Here is a 19,873-nt window from a genome sequence, read left to right as displayed (position 1 = left end):
TTTTATATTTTACCACTCTTGTTTGGTGGCGCCATGCATTTCAACATGCAACTACATAGTTCAAGATCAAATCAAAGTAAAAGCATAATAAAGAGAGCAGTGGCTATGAATAGTCAGCGGACTTTATGCTCACCTGTAAATTAATGAAAATAAGCAATATTAAGAAAAATAAAATAACTATTAACTACCTGCACGTATCAGAGACAATGCTATCATCACCTAAAACCAATTAAAAGGAACATACAATGAGCACCATTATGACATTAACAATTCAACGACCAGTGGTGTTAATCCATTGTAGTACAATATTTACAGTACAAGTAGTTAAGACCATTACGTCATTGGCACGTGTACCAATTACAACAACTTAAAAATATATATATATTGACCACATACTACTTTGACTACCCAACATATGCAAGTTGTGATGTACAATATTGCTTCAAGTTGCAAGCTCTAAAAGAGTAATGCATCGCTGAAAAACACATGGGGCAATTACTGTACTCACTTGAACTTGGAGATGGTTAATAGTTTCAGCTATAAACATACTATCCCTTTAAGACGTAGTCATCAATCATAAAGTTAACATGTATCTCTTAACAACATATGAAACAAGACTGCTGCTAAAATGCATCCTATTAAGAAGCAAGAGAATATTAACTAAAAGTACACATGAGTGCGACTTCAAAACAATCTCCCAGAATGTTATTTTCCTCACGTGGAGACACGTTTCTACAGTGAAACTGCTACAAAATTATTTTTAAACCATTATACCCACTTAAGTCATGGTATACATCTGTACCTAAGGGAACCCCATAAATACTATGAAGATTAATCACCAATAAAAGAAAGTTATCTGTGTTGCATTTAACGCTAGCTTAAGTCAACTCCCACGCAACCCAAGAATAGTAAGATAGTAGAACCTCGTCTTACCCAACGGACCCGGAAAAAGTCCGCAATCATCACGAAGTTATGAAGTTACAAGGCTCAACTAAGAACATTCAAACTTTAAAAAAGTTGATAGTTAACTCTTATCCTCATATCATATCTTTTTTAGTTTACAACATCTGATCTTCAGATTTACAAAGTTCAACAAATATTCATACAATTTTGTTCTTGAACCATTGTTCTGTGTGGACAGTGTGGAAATGAGTCCTTGCTGCACTGTGTATGGAAAGCTGAGGCTCCTTCACATTTGTTAATTTGTATTATCAAACCAATTTACAGTTTCCATTCAGTCTCCATGATGTTGCAACGAATTCGACAACCTTTGAATCACTTTTTCCCATGGTCTAGACGTCTGTCATCAATTACTTAAAACTTTACGCTAATATCAATAGCAGAAATCTCTTTAATTACGGAGGGCGTTTGTCGTTTATAATTGGTTTCATTAATGAAAACGTGTGCCAGGAATACAATATGTTGCATCAATTGTACTTTGTTAAGCCAGTACAGCCTAGATTTGGCTTCTTTTTTATATTTGGCGGGATGTGACACACTACTTTAACAAAAAAAATATGGTTGGTTGACTTGTTTGGCTTTCACCTTTAATAAGGTGTATTTTTACGACCTTCCATATATTGATCACTATCACCAAGTGCGATGGACATCAAACATAAACCCAAGGAGAAGTAGGTACTTTTGATAATTTCACCTTTTATGACCATCAATAACCTTTGACCTACTGATGTTAATAACAATTTTACCCCATAGTACATGTTACCACTTCACCAAGTTGGAGAAAAAATCAGCAAAGTATCTGTGACGGAATCGTAACCTAGGAACCATTACTTACGAACCAGCAGTCAAACGCATTACCATGACAACAGCCCAACTAGTAAAAAAATTACCTGTACATCGGAGATGCAACTATATCTCCCTTTTTCGCAGCTGCAGAACATTTTAGAGTTACCACTCAGTCCCCCCGCCCCCTCCCCCTCCCACCTACACCACCCATGAAAAACAAAGTTGACGTGCTGCTGAGAAGAAAAATACATTGTTTGTGAGAAAAATAAAAGCCAATCATATTTACGCTGAAAATTTCGCCAAGGATTGTTCGGATTAAAAGAGAAGAAAGAATCAAAAGTAAAATTGTTTTTAATGATGATTAAAGCTTATCAAAATTTCTTATATGTTGATTTGCTTTTACATGTATGTAACTGATTTTGGTTCTGAAGTTTTATATTGTATGTTCGATCAATTTTGTACAGATGGATAAAATAACTTCCAATAAACTTATACAGTTACCAACAGAATACCGTTAGACTGTATGTTGACATGTTCCTTCAAAGGACTAATATACAGGAAATAGAAATGTATATGAAAACTAAAATTAGCCTAAGCATTTATCTCATATGTTTAAATTTGCTGGAAAATTGATAGCTGGTCATTACATTAGAACTAATATCTGTGAAATCTTCCATTGTAATATGTTATTTTAATAATCGGTGTATTATTATGTGCATATCAATTACTATATGGAACGGTTAATATTTGAGTATCAAGTACTACCGATAAGATGTACCTTAGGTACAGTCAGAGGTGGATATAACTACATAGAGGTGTTCTTTTCAATATATAGCTTAAAATAAGGTATGCGTGTATCAAGTATTATGTATAGTTTTAAGTATATATCAAAAATTATGTACCTGTATAGAAGAACAGGCTTAGTGACAGGTGCATGTACAGCGATACGATTTGACAATAATTAGTTTTAATTTGTTTTGGTGGTTGTATCAAGTACTGCGGATATGATATATCGGTTTAGGTACAGTCAACGTTTAATCGTTACTTCTGTTAAACATAAAACTCAACTCTATAAAAACAATTAAAAGCAAATGCATTTTCGCTGATCGCAAAGCTCATCCTTCCAATATAAAAAAATAACCTTAGAAATGTTATTAGACATGCAAACAAAATCTTTAAGCTACATCAACGCAAATGTACACAACTCTTTTATCTCTTGCAAAAGGTGTTCTCCTATCTGAACTTAAGATCGCAAAAATTACTCATGTTCTTAAATCTGGCAATGAGCAGCTGATTACACAAAATTCTTAGTTATACTTGATGGAGTGCGTATTAACGCATCTGATCATGCTAAATTTCTAGGATTGTATATTGATGCAAAATTCAACTGGCAAAACATATGTTTATCATCAGCAAAAATGTTGCATATGCAAATAGTACAATTAATAGCTTGAAACTATTCTTACCTAAAGTCACTTTACTCACAATTTATAATGCACCTGTACATTCATTTAAAGTACAACATCATCGTGTAGGGTAATGCTCACATGTCAACTCTTGGTAGCTTATACAAGATCCAGAAATTGACTGTTAGAAACATTTGTATCGCTTCATTTATCTAACATTCTGTGCGCTTTTCAAACACCTTGCTTACCTGCTTAGCCTAATTGAGCTCTATAATTATAAATTGGTAATTTTCTCCTCAGTTTTATTTCATTCATACAACACTCGAACTTAACATATGTTACAAACTCCTATGTCCAAAACTTAATTTGTATCATTCTGAGGCTAGATGTTCTGGTGTCGCCCTCTGGAATTCTCTAAGTGAAATTTTTAGTAATAGCTAATAAATTTCATCTGATGAAAGACAGGTGAAACATATTCTAGTCAACGAATAATTTTCGTATAGTTCTGTCTTATAGTGAGCATTGTACTAATATGTCCTTTCACAGTTCTGTCAAACCCCTATGTGTGTGCTTTTCTATTTGTTTCTCTTGATTTTTTCTTTTCTTGATATAAAATTTAATTTTCTAGTTTCACTTTGTAAGGGACCAGACTCGAAAAGTTATCTTACTTCTAGTCCCGCTCCCTCATTGCTATAACTATGTATTAACAAATGCACATCATCGTGATTTAACGGCAGAAACAAACTAAACGAAACGGTGTTTATGACAATACAAGGATGTCATGTTCAATAATTACGGCAGTTTATTTACCTTTTAGGTGGGTATCAAGTACTTTGGCTATGATGTACTGGTTAAGTCCAACAGGCGCAGTCATTATTTGTAAACTATCAAATCGTTTTCTGAAATAGTGGTATTCAGGAAAAATAGAAGTTTTAGAAGATAATGCAGGGATCGACCATATTCACATGGTTGCCAGAAAGAGTAGCCAACATATAAATGTTTCTTTATTGGAATCATAAATCGACTGACTGGAGTTGAAAGTGAACTCAATTCGGCACATTCTTCATTCATTACACATTGCTATATCTCGCTAAGTACACATTAGTCTATGCCATGGGCTACATTAAAGAGGGGCCCACCTCCACACATGGGCTATTCCCGAAAACAACTGAAGATCAATGACTCAGACCTGACTTGATTATCATAAATTTCAACCAGCTGCTGAACTATATATATTGACAAAGAATAATAAAATAAATTCAAACATTGCAATAAAACCTTATGAAGTAATATTTCTCTCTGAACAAATTTCTGCATTTGAATCTACTGCACCCTGAAGTTCTAAGGTTGCCTCAAATAATCACTTGAAATTATTTTCTATAGCTACGTCACTTCTAGGTCGAACGTGTGGAAAGATGCCACCGTTGTTGATACAAGAAGTTTTTCCATCCCGTTCTCTTCTATCGTTGACACACAGTCAGCGTTATGATCAAATTTTCTTTTTGTGAGTAACTTTCGACCATCCTGACTGTATTGTACAAGATTGCAGCCCGCCATTAACGCATGCATCATCAACACCACCGCCAAATGTGAAAGAACCATCGAATGATGTGGGTTGTCGTATTTCCATAGCATGTATATGAACTCATTATTGTCTGTGCAGACACTGATAGGTCTACAATGTAACCCATCAAGATCTGGTTTGGTGAATTCATACATCAGCTTACTCTGTGATTCCTCCATGGTGACTGCATATGATCTACCACGCGAGTTGTCACAGACCAGGAGACTACCTCTATGTACAGAGATATCATGCGGTGTATCAATTACATCTGGTAGGGTAAACATGTGACTGTAAATCAACTGATCAGTAAATACATACACATCTCTGCTGTCAGTACCAACAATAATATGATTCTTCACAGGATCAGTAGTTACACAACTCACGTACTGTTTAGATGGCCAATTTGTAATGACGTCACGAATATTCTTCCTGCTAAATGCACCATCACGTACATCGTAAATACCGATTTCATTTCGCTTACGAGACGCTGTTATAACTTTGAACTCAGATAACATACCGCAGATGATCACGTTCCTATCACTCTTGATCTGATCTTGTCGTTGTATTTCCGCTTTTCTGTTGAACACAGAGATGTGTAAATACCCTTCAGATTCCTTATAAATTATGACAATCTTGAGATCTCCTCTGCTGGTAAAGCCAGTGAAATATCTACCTTGAACTTTGATTCCTGCAACATCAACCACGGACTCTTCATGCTGAGCAATCGTGACAATGTCTCTAATAACCTTTGTGATATCACTGATAACGAAATCAGATAAAGAGTTCAACTCTGGAATTCCTGTTTTCATTTCTATCATCAGAGTATCACAGGCTGTTCTAATATCAGGAATACACTGAGCGTCTGTCCAATTGTCTTTAGAAGCAAGAATAGATGATGCCGTTGCTGTGAGGTTCTCGTATCGTTTAATAATCTGTTCGCAATATTCTCTCATTTGTTTTAGTTCATCTTTATTTTGATTTACACGCAGGTCTTTTGCTGTTGTCAAATTCTTGAAGTTAGCATCTAGGCTTCCAAGTTTTCTAAAGAGCTCGCCCTCAGTTTCATCACATTTGTTAACAAACTCTTCAGATTCGTTGTCATATTTTTGATTCGTTGTCTCCAAGAGTTTATCATATTTCTTTCTTACTTGGCTCAACTCCTCTTCCAAATTTAAAGTGACCTGACGGTGGTTTTCTATTCTTTTGCTTCCGATGTCCTCTAAACCTCTTTTTCGTTCCTTAGTACATTCCGCAAGTTTATCTTTAATCTTATTTGCTTGTTGCTTGTGCTGATATATCAATCTTTCTGTTTTTTTTCACGGCATTTTCATGCAGCTTCTGTGTAGTAGTTTGTATTTTTGTTGGGAGGCCATATAGTTTACCTTTGTATTTGGTTAATTCAGCAAGTTCTTGTTTCAGTAGTTGTCTTTCACGTTCTGCTATTTCAGTGACATCATGCAGGTCATGACCTTTGTGCTTATTATATGTACAAGCTATGCACACTGGTACATTTCCGCAAGAACTGCAGCATAACTGTGCTTCTTTTTTGTCATGGATATGGCATCTGGGATCTTCCGTTAGTGATGTTAATTTATCCATTGTCATATTCTTTGCTTCTATATTATCAAACCTCAGAATGTGGGTTTTGTGATATGTAAACATTTTACTGCTGACGTGAACCTTGTAACATTGCTCACACAAGTAATCTGTGCACTTAAAACAAAAAGCTGAAACTTCTGTATTCTTCAAGCAGCTTACACATTTCTTTAAATCTGTATTTTCATAAGACTTTTGCAATTGTATAAACTCAATAATGCTCTTCATATGGAAGTCAGTCTTGAAATCGTCAACCCCCTTTTCTGGTATCACGTATTCCTGTTTACACAATGGACACTTAATCTTTCCATCATAGCTTGCATGTATAACTGTCTTCAAGCAATTTCTACAATATCGATGCAGACACGGTAATTGTTTCGGTTCTTTATATTGATCCAAGCAAACAGAACACAGGAAGAAGTTCTCTGCCAGATCCATGAGAGGAGTTGCGGACGCCATTTGTCTTGATGACCAGATTTCTGCAATTTATAAAATGAAAATAAAACATAACAGTTAGCAAACTGCTAATTCACTAAAGAGCCTGTGTAAGAGAATGTGTAAACGTGAGTTGGTCTGACGTTTCGATCGATCCTAGCAGGATCTTCTTCAAAGGCTAAATTACAAGTAACAGTAACAGAAGGGACAAAACACACGCACATAATACAGACAGGTTAATAAGCATGGTGAACATAAAATATAGCTGTAAGGGGATTAGTAGACATGTAGGGATAGAGAGAAGAAAGAAAGAAACCAAGATGGGAAGCGGAGAGGTAGGAGATAAACTACAGGGGAACAAATAGAGGATTAACGGAAGAGGGTTGGGAATAAACTAGAGAAGGACAAATACAAAAAGGTGTCGAGAAGAAAAAGTGGAAGAGTGCTACGAGAAAAGGGGTGATAGGGGAAGGGGCAAGGGGTGAAGGAACAGAACAAAAGTATGTCGTGTCCTCCATGAATGTTGAGCCCATGAGGTTGAATGGTGCGAAGGCGTTGCATCCACAGTCTCTCTCTGCTGATTCGTACTAGCTCAGGGCGGTTACCTAAGGATTCAATCCCCTGTAGGGACATGTGGTATGAGTTGGAAGGTTAAAGTGGAACAGCATATATGTTAAAAATAGACAGAAATTTACACCTGTTGTGGTAATATTCATGTGATAGAAATTTCAATCACTTACAATAAAATGTTTCAATAGTTTGAGAAAGAGTAAACCAAGAAATGGAAATAGTATTTTTAATGTGCTGAACTTGTGGTGAAATGTGAAAATTTGCACAAATACCTTTTCTTGCCTGTATTGGATGCTACCCCTCACAGGCAATACCCTCTGATATTTAAGACTTGGCTCAAAGCGAATACACATCAACGACTAAGTGATGTTTATAAACAAAATTGGCTAGGCGAGGTCAACAATTACTCCCAATGCAATATTCTACAGAATGTACGAAGATGAACCTGAATTTGAAAATTATTTGACTAACTTATTTTTCCACCACGGAGAAAACTTACGTAAATTCCGCTGTGTGAAAAGTAAACTCCCTATCGTACATGGAAAGTTAACATACATTGATTTTCATGAAAGATTGTGTGAGTTATGTTTCATAGATGGCATCCAGTTACAGAATGTATGCGAAGCTTAACATAAATAAATGTGCACAGCCTTACTGGAAAGCCTTTTTAATCTGAATAATTTCGGAAGGCGAATGACCAACAATTGACGGAGAATGGAGCGAGGTCAGAATGTGTGGTCTAGAGTGGGGTATCTTCACCTGTTTTATGTGTTATTTCTTTGTGGAATATATATAGCTATAAAACCTGGTTTCAGATTCAGAAATCAGAAATCAGATTTTTGACATAAAAAAGGAAAGGCATTCTCAGAAAACAATAGTAGTGATACACTGCGTCAATATCTACTGTGTGCAATAATATCAATAGTTACATGATAAGGAGTCTGAGGGTCCATTAGCAACGGTTTTGGGAGGTGATAGGTGATGGTGGGGGTGCGGGGTGACATAGTAGGTTCTCATAGCATTATGTTTCCATTCAGAGTTCTGTATTCATAAATCGGCGAAATGATGGTTACTCTAGACGTATTGTAAATTATTGTATTTTTAGTTAAAAGGAGGGAGGGTCGATGTTTCATTTTTCTTGTATCCTTCTCGGAAACATCGATATCGTTATACTCATTCAATACTAACTACCTCCTTACAAAATCCACCACATATGGCTCTTCAATAAACTGCTCGTAGCCAGTGATCGCAATATTAAACGTTTCATACTATAAGGTCATCTTACCAGCTATCATGTATGCAAACATCTATATACATTACCTTGTTAATGTATATCATGCGTATGTGAACGGAAGTCATTACGTAACTGTCATTTCTGGTACAACCGACCATTTCAAATTTCTAGAATATACCATACCAGAAGATGATAGAAAAATGGGTTAATATTATTCATTGATAAGAATAAACAAAACCAGAAAAGAGAATGAAGGAATTCTGTTTCAATACAGCGAAGAATTATTGCATTTTCTTCGACTTCAGTTACAAGTGGATAATATTAAACAAATTGGTATGATCGTGTGTAAAGTACCCTTCTAGTCTCAGAACAATTACTCCAACAATACCCACATAATACAGTTATAGGCCTACATTAGTTTTACTGACGATAGAAAGGGGTGGTTCCTCTTTGCGTTATTAGAGTGTAACTTACTATTGGTTCGTTATGTTTATACTAACTGCTCTTCGGGTCACCTGAAGCTGCTGTCGTCTTACTAGTTGTAGTAATCGTCAGTATGCCAAGTATAATTTAAACTTTTATGGTATATATCCCCTCGAATACTAGCAGAAACAGATTCAATATGCATTTCACGTTGAAAGAAAAATGGCGTTCACCGTGGCAAATCTGTCACACGATCGATGGATTTATCAACTTAATATAGTTAGACTTTGACACTGTAAAGTACACGAAGTTACGCGTTGTGTAAATAAAATGTTTTCAAACGCAAGACAGTTGCACTTCAGTTACTTGGACTTAATCACGATGTTATTACTTTTACAGCTGTAATATCTGAAACACCATCATACTTTTCATCGCTCAGGTTGTTTGCATTAAACAACAACTAAACTTGCGGCACAATTTATCCGCGTAATAAATTAAAGGGGCGGTTCCTCTGTTCGTAATGAGTGTGTAACTTACTATTCGTTCTTTATGTTCATACAAACTGCTCTTCTGGTCACTTGAAGCTGATCTCGTCGTATTAATCATAGTAAACGTCAGAATATATCAAGTTACTACCAACTTTCTTGTTATGTTTACCCTATAATACTAGCAGAAACAGTTTTGATATGCATTCTACGTTGACAGGAAAATGGGGTGTACAGTGACAGACCTATAGCTCGTTGTCACGCGAAATATTTATCAATACATTTAGTTTGTCTTTGACCCTGTTAACTACACGAAGTTACACGTAGTATTAACAAACCAATTTTTCAAACACAAGTCAGCTGTAAGTTAAATCATCACGATGAGCGTGTTATTACTTTCCCCCTATGATATCTTAAATCTCATCATAATTTCCATCTGCCAAAGATTGTTTGCATTAAGCAAAAACTAAACTTGCCGCTATATTTATCAGCGTTAAAACTGAATTCCATTCAATCTTAAACATTTATAGTTCGAATTTCTATTATTTATATTTACACTTCTTTCCCCAATCCAACTTTGTGATTCTTTTCTTGATGTTAATCAAAAAAAAAATCCTACATCGAAATTCATAATGAAGAATAATGATTAGGCAAGGCAATTGTTTCTGTCATTATCCCACTACAGCGCCGTCACTTACAACTGCCATATCCAAGAAAGGCTTTCTGTGGATACTTCCTCAAAAGTGATACTATTATCCATATCAATGGATGCAATTAACTGCCTTTATCTGTCTAGATTTGCTTTAGAAAATGGCATAATAAAACCATATTTTGAAATTTCCCAAATGTGATAAGTAGTAATTTAAATGCGTTGAAAGTAAGCAGAAGATACAAAAAGATGATCATAACATATCCATCAGTTGGTACCGTTTCTCAAATTAATACATCTATTTATGTTCCCGTTTTTGTAGGAACCTCACATTAAACAAAAATGAATTATTGCGACATTATCAGTTATGATCAATCAAAGACATCCTTTCTCTGTGACACATTACTATATATGACAGACCTCCTTTTATCGTAGTGTGGGAGGCAATCGTGTTGAAAATACAAAGCAATGAAAGAAACTCGTAGGTCTTAACATCTCCACTCATCATATTAACAACAGCTATTCCATTTTCTTCGAACAAAGGATGTTAATGTGGAATCAACATGATCATGCATTCCGCTTTTTGGAGGAAGAAGAGATATTGTTCCATTCATTCTTCACCAACTCATTGAAGCCATTTTACCCTTATTTCAATAATACAATTGCACTGAAAAAAACTACTTCACTAACGTCATTATTGAACAATATAGACACTCATTTTACCTAGTTACCAAACACACCATAGCATATATTGGTTACATCATTAACGGCATACGCCAATTGATAGTTAAGGTTTCTATTGGGAAGCTAGATTAATCAGACTTTACCATAACAGCAATGAATAATTACTTGTATTAAACTGACGATGAACATTTAATGCGTCTATGCGTGTGTTCCTTAGTATTGTGGAATGCACCCATCCAGACAAACTCGATTATTTAACTCGAATACAGGTGCAATCATCTGACGCAAATCACGCATTCTGTTTAGTTTCAAAGACCGTTTCGATCAGGATCATATATTTGTTTCTATTTACTAAAATAAGTGAAAAACTAAGTATCCTCTGACAAAATATTAACTTAGATTAGCAAATTTTATTTATGGTTTGTTACAACCATTTACGATTGAAATTAAATAGGTTCATTTGCTATGTTACTGACATGAGATATAATATCTCAATCTGTATTAAAAAACATAGATATATATATATATTTATATCGTATATGTTTCTTCAGACAGATGTTACATTAAGGGTAATAAAGAAGATGACCGTGCATTAGAAGACTTACAACATTGACAAGTGCTTCACAAATACAGACACAAAGCAGAACGTGTCAATGAAGGCAGGAGTTTAAAGCTAAATATAATCAGATAAACTTACATCAGGTGTGGTGTCATTTTTAAATAAATGTCGAAATGACTTATTGAATTATGTGATAAAGATAAATATATCTTGTACTAAACTATCGTTTAAAGTAGATTAGGGTAACTTTACGAACAAAGGCAAAGACATAAGATATGACTCAGCTTATCCTTGATAAAAAGAAAACTGTATAAGAAAATATTTCTGAAACAACCACAACCAGAACCACAAAGTTAGAATATATATATGTTCTGACGTTCCAAATGTTGTTTATGATCAATTTGTACAGTTAGATAGAATAAAATTCAATAAAAAGGGAACAACGTATAAGAGTGCCTGTACATCGATGCTCTTTTTCAATATTGAGATTTTATTGGGTTTGATGTCCTTTGTATCCAGTACTGTTGCTACGATATATCGGTTTAGGTACAGTCAACGGTGTTTATGCTAATACAACGATGTCATTTTTAATACTTACGGTAGTTTTAATTAACTTTTACGAGGGTATCAAGTACTTTGGCTAAATTGTACCATTTTAGTCCAACAAGTACAGTCAGCGGTGATCGAAAATATCCACATGGATGCCAGAAAGAATTAATAGAATATAAATATTTCTTAATCGGAATTGATAAATTGACAGACTAGAATTTATAGGGAACTCAATTTGGTTCACTCATATCTCATTGTTTTAGTAGATTCCTGTTATTTATGTCTAAGTGAATTGCCTATTCTCGTTTAGCACCTATAGCCTCTACCAAGGGCTACATTCAAGGGGCCCCACCTTTTCACACGGAATATGTTCAGAAACAAGTTGGACATTAAAACCAGTGACTTTCACCTGTGAGCTATGATAATTCTTACCAGGAAGATATTACTTGGACATCACAACTCCCAACCATCTGTTGAAATACATTTACATAGTGCAATTCCTACTATGGTTATTTTTAGAGATCATCTGTCTGTCAGGAAATGAAAACAAACATAATAATACAAGGAAAGAAATCAAACATTGCGATAATCATAATACTAATCTGGCAGTTATTTTACGAAATGTTTGAGAAAAGGCCGCAAAGGCTTATGGATTACAACTTTCACGTCGGATGGCTTCCAAATCAACATTTTAACTCAAATTTGGAATATTTTTAAATTTAGAGAGTCATTTCAGATGGGAAAACCGTAGATTGCTCTTTGATGGAAAATCCACCTTACCATGACTTGGCCGTGGATGCAACCCCCAAACCTCTCAATTGCTAAGCCTCATTGCTTCAAATGCCACCTCCTTTGTCCACTCGGCTACATCACTTGTATTTGGAAAGAAAATTAAAGTCATATATCTCGATGAATACATTTCTGTCTATTTAGGTTGATTGAACCCTGAAGTTCTAAGGTAATTTCTTAATAATGTGTTGAAATAATTTTAAAAATCTACGTCACTTCTAGGTCGAACGTGTACAATTCTCCCAATCTCGTTGTTGATATTAGAAGTTTTTCCATCCCGTTCTCTTCTAATGTTGACACGCGGTTAACGTTAGCATATACTATTCTTGTTGTGAGTAATTGTCGGCCATCCTGACTGTATTGTACCAGAATACATCCCCACTGATATGAGGTGGCTATATTCCATAGCATGTATATGAACTCATTCTTGTCTGTGCAGACACTGATGGGTCTCCAGTCCAATCCCTCAAGATCTGGTTTGGTGAATTCATACATCAGCTCACTCTGTGATTCCTCCATGGTGACTGCAAATGATCTACCACGCGAGTTGTCACAGACCAGGAGACTCCCTCTATGTACAGTGACATCATACGATGTATCGATTACATCTGGTAGTGTCATTTTGTGACTGTAATTTAACTGATCAGTAAATACATACACATCTCTGCTGTCAGTACCAACAATAATATGATTCTTCACAGGATCCGTAGTCACACAATTTACGTACCGACCAAATGGCAACCTAGTAATGATGTCACAGCTATTCTTCCTGATATTTGCAACATCACGAACATCATTAATACTGATTCCATCAGGCCACCAAACTGTTATAAATTTGAACTCAGATAACAGACGACAGTAACGCCAATGTTGACTAGTCCTGACCTTATCAATCTGTAGTTGTATTTCACCTTTACTGTTGAACACAGTGATGTGTGAATACCCTGCCTGTTGAGTTATGACAATCTTGGAAACTCCTCTGCTTATAATATCAATGATACACCTATCTTTAAGTTTGACCACTGGATCTGTTTGCTTAGCAATCGTGACGTTGTCAATAACAACCTTTCTTACATCGCTGATAACAAAATCAGATAAAGATTCTAACTGTGGATATTCTTTTTTCATTTCTACCATTAGAGATCTACAGGCTGCTCTAATATCAGGAATACACTGAGCGTCTGTCCAATCGTCTTTAGAAGCAAAAATAAAGGTCGTCGTTGCTGTGAAGTTCTCGTACCGTTTAATAACCTGCTCGCAATATTCTCTCATTTGTTTTAGTTCATTTTCATTTTGATTTACAAGCTGGTCTTTTGCTGTTGTCAAATTCTTTAAGTTAGCATCTAGGCTTCCAAGTTTTCTAAAGAGCTCGCCCTCAGTTTCATCACATTTGTCTATAAACTCTTTAGATTCGTTGTCATATATTTGATTCGTTGTTTTCCTGATTTTATCATATTTCTTTCTCACTTGGCTTAACTCCTCTTCAAAATCAAGAGTTGTCCGACGGTCGTTTTCTGTTCTTCTGCATCCGATGTCATCTATACCCCTTTTTCGTTCTTTAGTACATTCCGCAAGTTTATCTTTTATCTTGTGTGCCTGCTGCTTGTGCTGATTTATCAATGTTTCTTTCTTTTTCATTGCATTTTCATTCAGCTTCTGTTTAGTAGTTTGTATTTTCGTTGGTAAGCCGTATAGTTGGCCTTTGTAATTGGTTAATACAGCAAGTTCTTGTTTCAGTAATGTTCTTTCACGATCTGCTACTTCAGTTACGTCATGAAGGTCATGACCTTTGTGCTTGTTATATGTACAACTACAAGCCAAACACACTGGTACATTTTTGCAAGAACTGCAGCATAATTGTGCTTCTTTTTTTGCATGGATATGACACCTGGGGTCTTCCGTAAGTGACGTCAATTTATCCAGTGTCATATTTTTTGATATTATATTATCCAAGCTCAGAATGTGGGTTTTGTGATCTGTAAACATTTTTTTGCTGACGTGATCCTTGTAACATTGCTCACACAAGTAATCTCTGCACTTAATACAATAAGCTGAAACTTCTGTATTCTTCCAACAGCTTACACATTTCTTTAAATCTTTACTTTCAAAAGAGTTTTGCAATTGTATGAACTCGAGCGCACCCTTTATGCTAAAGTCAGTCTTGAAATCGTCAACTCCATTTTCTGGTATGACGTATTCCTGATTACACAATGGACAATTAAGCGTCCCACCATAGCTTGCTTGAATGACTGTCTTCAAGCAATTTCTACAATATCGATGAAGACATGGTAACTGTTTCGGTTCTTTAAGTTGATCCAAGCAAACAGAACACAGGAAGAAGTTCTCTGCCAGATCCCTAAGAGGAGTTGACGACGCCATTTGTCTTGATGACGAGATTCTGCAATTTACAAAATAATATATCAATTTATAAATATTGCTGTAGTCGTCGCGAGCATGAGTAAGACTAAAACAATAATTAAATTAGATGTTAAGTGCAGTTCTCTAGGTATATCATTATGCAGTTATTCAATTACCGGGATGGGAGGCGGGGTGGGATTGAGTATTGTCAAGGGTAAACTTTTGTTCAAAGACATTTATTAGTATTAGTTTTACTGGATAGACGTCTATAATTCTTTGCAAAAAGTAATGCAAATACTGGGGGGGGGGAGGTCGGAAGTGGTGTTATAATTGCAAAGTGTAACACTTTTTTCCAAAGTGTTGTGGTGGACATGAAAAGCTGATCAATGTCGGAGTCAGCGGCAGTAGCATGAGTGATACTGACCACTCCCTTCCCTTTACAGAAAAATACCGAACGAAGTGAGGATTGTAAAGATATTGGCCAAGTACAAGTAGCTATGATATATTTAATACTTCGTAGACGACTTGTTCTATACCAGCATTTGATCTACGGTACTCATAACGTTTTCTTTTTAAACCATATTAGCAAAGAACAACATTTCTCTGAACATGTTAAATTCAAAAACTTGATTGTCGTCATTAATATAAATACAACATCTCATTTTGAGCCAACAAAATAAAGATATATGAGATACTTGAGTGCACTGACCCACATTTACTGCTATGCTTTGTGAATGCTCGATATCCTTATTTAATACAAGGCCATATCTTAGTTAATACTCACGTGTCTCTTCCCTCCCCTCGGTCAACCTTCTTTCGGAAATATTCTTCCAATTGCTTAAATGTTATAACACTCGCAAGAATTTAAGTTTAGATATCTCTATTTAATGCAAGTATTGTACATTTCAATACAGCCTGTATTGACGTATTATAATCCCTGTGGTCAGGAATCTAAGGAAGTTGCAACATGAAGGGGAATTCCTGAAAATGGTGGCAATAATCCATCGGGGTAGGCTCGATATCGTTCACTGTCGTTGCACATATTTAGTACTAAGGTTTGACCACATAATCTGATGTGTTTTCATATGTTAATTACAATTCTTGATGTTGGATGGTTCGGTAAGTGTTATCTGAAGAGTGAACAGCAGTTTAGACGGACTCATTGCCCTGCGTTGTTGGGACTTTTCCGACGCAGCGACTTTTTTCAGTAAAGAGCTAATCAAAATCCTTATTGTGCGTCATGTGATATGTCGGCTGATACAGAAACTGCTTGGCTCGGCGTGATGTACATGCAAATACCGTGTGTATGTTACGTTTGTACCTGTTTACAATTCGTCTGCATAACGTACTGCATAACAAGAGAACAATGGCTAACATGTGATAACACTGGCACGAATTTAAGTTTAGATATCTCTAATTAATTGTAGAGATCTTTAATTAAGTTCAGATATCTATAATTGGATTTAATTTCAAAATGGTTTTCCTTAAGAATGCTAATGTGGTATACACAAATGTAGTTACAATGTATGATAGCAACATTTTGCGTCGACACCCCTAACCGATATCGTTCTACAAACGCCACTGTGCTAAAGAGGAAGATCTTCATATATCAATGAAGCACCATCATTTGTTTCATAACAATAACCGCGTGTTAACAGTATGATCCATTCATTGTAAAGTATAAACTAGTCAACGCACAGTTTCTGTGTATAACAACTTATCAATTAAATCCGTATATAGCGCATAATACTAACAGCATATTTTCCGCTAACTGCAAACTGAGTTTACGCACCATAAAATCTTTATGCTACCGTTTTGTCCACAATATCCTCGTACTACAGTTACAACTAAGTCATCTATGTATTACAGAAAGATATCGTGTTTTTTTCTTATTATCTGGTAAACAAAGGCCATTTTTCTCTTTGTTAGAGACTATCACCTACCGATAGTTCTTTTTGTTCATAATAATTGCACACCCCCCCCCTTCCAAATGTAAAATCCCCTGACTGATTTACATGCATCAAATGATGTGTTGTGAGTCATATTTAGATTATAAAGAGGTCCATATTTAGCTGTAAACATAAAGTTTTGCTCAATCAAATACGGTTGAACACCCTAGCCATGCGCCTAGCTACGTAATTTGGAGTTTATGAATAACTTCGATTTCAGCATACATTATATGTATGTATGAGTAGTATGTATTTTAGATCCTCCTGCAAGCAGGAACTCGCGAAGAAGCCTCATTGGCTTGTCAAAGCCTCAAGCTGACCGAAGTCAGTCTCTTAGATTCGTATTTAACGTCTATGATTATGAATTGTCAATTGTCAACAACTCTGTAACCGGAAGACATACAATATTATACCCCTACTATAACTTACACCCCTATTTTATCTAGTTTCTACACGAAAGATGCTTGTAATAAAGAAAAATGTCATTCCCGTTTTTAGAAAATCTAAAGACACAATGTTTGCATTGCGTTAGTATTTTACCAATATTTACTCAAAGTGTATTAAATTGATCACACTTCTTGCTATTGATGCCGCTAAAAGAGACCGTTTTATTAACGATTAATAGGCTGAATGAACTCCATGTATTATTCAGCATTTAATACTCAAAGGTATATAATAATATTTTACACTTACTTTTATCTTTACAAAAGGATAATCTTTGTGTTGATGCAAATCTTGCTTCGATTTTGTTTATCACGTATACATTGTACACAAATCACACAGCAGACAGGCTATACCCGTCAAATGAAGGCTCACTGCCCCATGTAAGTACAGTATGACTGCAGTTTCGTTTCATTGTCAATTTAGTGACTGTTAATTGTGTTTTCCCTCGTAAAACATTTGATTATATTCAACCCTCAATATGTCTTTAACCATATAGATGTGATGTTGAATTACATCATGATTGAAAATATTTTTAGTATGGCAGCTGCAGGCAGTACAAACATAAACCCTAGTCTAGTCAATTCCTCAACGCGCTACAATATAGAATACGACCGTTACAATGGAACCCAATGTAGAGACTCCTAATGAAGAACTACCAATCCGATCATTGCATATATCGAACGATTTCTGTTTCATGGCAAATGACCAATGGCAGACATTAACAAATATATTGGGGTGAATGTTCACTTACCTAATTCTATCGTAAAAATCTCACACAAAGGTTGATGTCATAAATAATGTGCTTCAAAAAAGATAATAACAACTGCAACCAGGGGCGGGATTTGAGTTGTGAAAGTGGGGGGGCAAACCTGCCAGCAAGACTATCTAAGCGGAGCGCCACCATTGGTTGGCGCGGAGCGTACAAGAAATTTTTGGGCTTTACAAACCCTCCAGATGGCCGGAAATGGCACTTCCCGAGTGCTCTAAGCTGCATGTACCCATCCTTGAAATATGGATCTCATGTCTGCAATTGTATCTAGATAGTTAATTATCGTTTAAAAATTTGAAGAGGATTGATAGTAGAACATATGGTCAGATGGTGATGTACAACTTTTGTTATACGTCACTATCTAAGCGGAGCGCCATCATCAGTTGGCAAGGATCGTCGAAATTTTTGATGAAAGGAACCCTTAGATCGGTAAAATTAACACCCATATAGGCTTTAAATTGCATCTAAACAATTAATGAACGTGTGTAAAGTTAGGGAGGACAGATAGAAGAACTTATATGGTGATGCACAACTGAGGCTTATACGTCACTATTTAGACGGTGCACCACCATCAGTTGGCGCGGCGTGTCGAAATTTAAGCAAAAAGGAAATCCTAGATCAGCAAATATGACACCTCTGGTAACAATAAATCGCATCTCGACAGTTCTTTCCCCCTAAAATTATTAGTATATTGTGCATTGGACCGATCAAGAATATGTTCAGCACCCACTTCGAAATTCTCCCCGCGGTCCCCACTTCTTGGAGAACTTGGCAAATATTAGGGGCTGAACATACCTTTACCCCCACACTTTTTTTATGGGGGATAAGCCCCTCAAGTCTACCGGTTCCGTCGCCACTGAAGTCGAGGCGGGGTGACTGTTTGGATTTTACAATGTGACTAGGTGTATCATGGAGCAATATATTTACGGGTCATTTCATAGTACTGGCTGAGATTTGAAAATGAAATTATTACCTGGCAGTACCAGCATTATGTTTGAACTATTGCCATATTATCAGGCAACATAGAAATTCATAATAAATACTTGAATGTTACTTACTGTTCATGAAGGGCTAGACCACTGGGGGTGGGGTGGGGTGTGTCATGTGTCAGTGTATTGAACTTAATTATTGATATACCCAATATGCAATTCTGGCTTTTGTAAATCGTTTCTCTGGATTTAGTTATTCAACGCATTCAGTAGAGCAGCAACGTTGAAAATCAATTCCTGAAGCTAGCACTGTAGCACATGCCGCGGATTCATCACATGCAGAATTGAATCGCTAGTGTGTTAGCTCCAGGATTCGTGCAGGAACCTGTGCTGCGAACCATGTGCTAGCTCCAGCTCCAGTTATACATGCTACATGTTACGATGTTAAACACAAATTCGACTAAGATTCGAAACAAATAGGCCTATTTGATAGGGAATAATTTCGATTAGGGTTGTGCACATTTGTCTACAAAAACGACAAAAAAAGTAAATTAAGGTTTGGGAAAAAGTGGGGGGGCAAATGCCCCCTCTTGCCCCCCCGTAATCCCGCCCATGACTGCAACAAATCACAGTTTACAATAATTTTTCTTGTACGAATTACCGGTATACATTAACATGCGGCTATACTCAGTACTGTACTCTGTCCATATGCAAGTATAGTACAATTCAATACGG

General features: G+C 36.0%; 2 protein-coding genes across 7 annotated transcripts in view; both read right to left on the bottom strand.

Annotated features, from left to right (window-relative positions):
* On the bottom strand, nucleotides 1-6,771 carry LOC139984569 (uncharacterized). The gene is made up of 2 exons (XM_071998509.1): nucleotides 6,718-6,771; nucleotides 1-6,005 (listed from the first exon to the last, which is right to left on the bottom strand). The coding sequence occupies exons 1-2, from the start codon at nucleotides 6,769-6,771 to the stop codon at nucleotides 4,536-4,538; spliced, it is 1,524 nt and encodes a 507-aa protein (XP_071854610.1). The 3' UTR covers nucleotides 1-4,535.
* Nucleotides 6,772-12,893: 6,122 nt separating this feature from the next.
* Nucleotides 12,894-19,873, bottom strand: part of LOC139984816 (uncharacterized) — a 153,854-nt gene continuing 146,874 nt past the window's right edge. For 4 of the 6 annotated variants that reach the window (XM_071998904.1, XM_071998898.1, XM_071998901.1 and 1 more), the window contains one exon: nucleotides 12,894-15,087. In XM_071998904.1, coding sequence (XP_071855005.1) covers nucleotides 12,897-15,068 — 2,172 coding nt within the window. In that variant the 5' untranslated portion in view covers nucleotides 15,069-15,087 and the 3' untranslated portion in view covers nucleotides 12,894-12,896. Of the gene's footprint in view, nucleotides 15,088-15,831; nucleotides 17,050-18,191; nucleotides 18,271-19,873 lie in introns of those variants that run through there. The other 2 variants (XM_071998902.1, XM_071998903.1) reach the window with 2 other exon arrangements.

Source organism: Apostichopus japonicus, chromosome 17, assembly GCF_037975245.1.
Source record: "Apostichopus japonicus isolate 1M-3 chromosome 17, ASM3797524v1, whole genome shotgun sequence".
NCBI classification, from domain to species: Eukaryota; Metazoa; Echinodermata; class Holothuroidea; order Aspidochirotida; family Stichopodidae; genus Apostichopus; species Apostichopus japonicus.
The sequence above is the reverse complement of the archived record's forward strand: the minus strand, read 5'-3'. Positions and strand labels throughout refer to the sequence as shown.

Bases quoted from the DNA above. Each gene is read 5' to 3' on its own strand.
- LOC139984569 (XM_071998509.1), bottom strand. From the start codon at position 6,771: ATGGCGTCCGCAACTCCTCTCATGGATCTGGCAGAGAACTTCTTCCTG. The intron at 6,006-6,717 runs GTTTGCTTGGAT...TTGATATATCAG, and splicing joins AGAACTTCTTCCTGTGTTCT to CACAAGCAACAAGCAAATAA.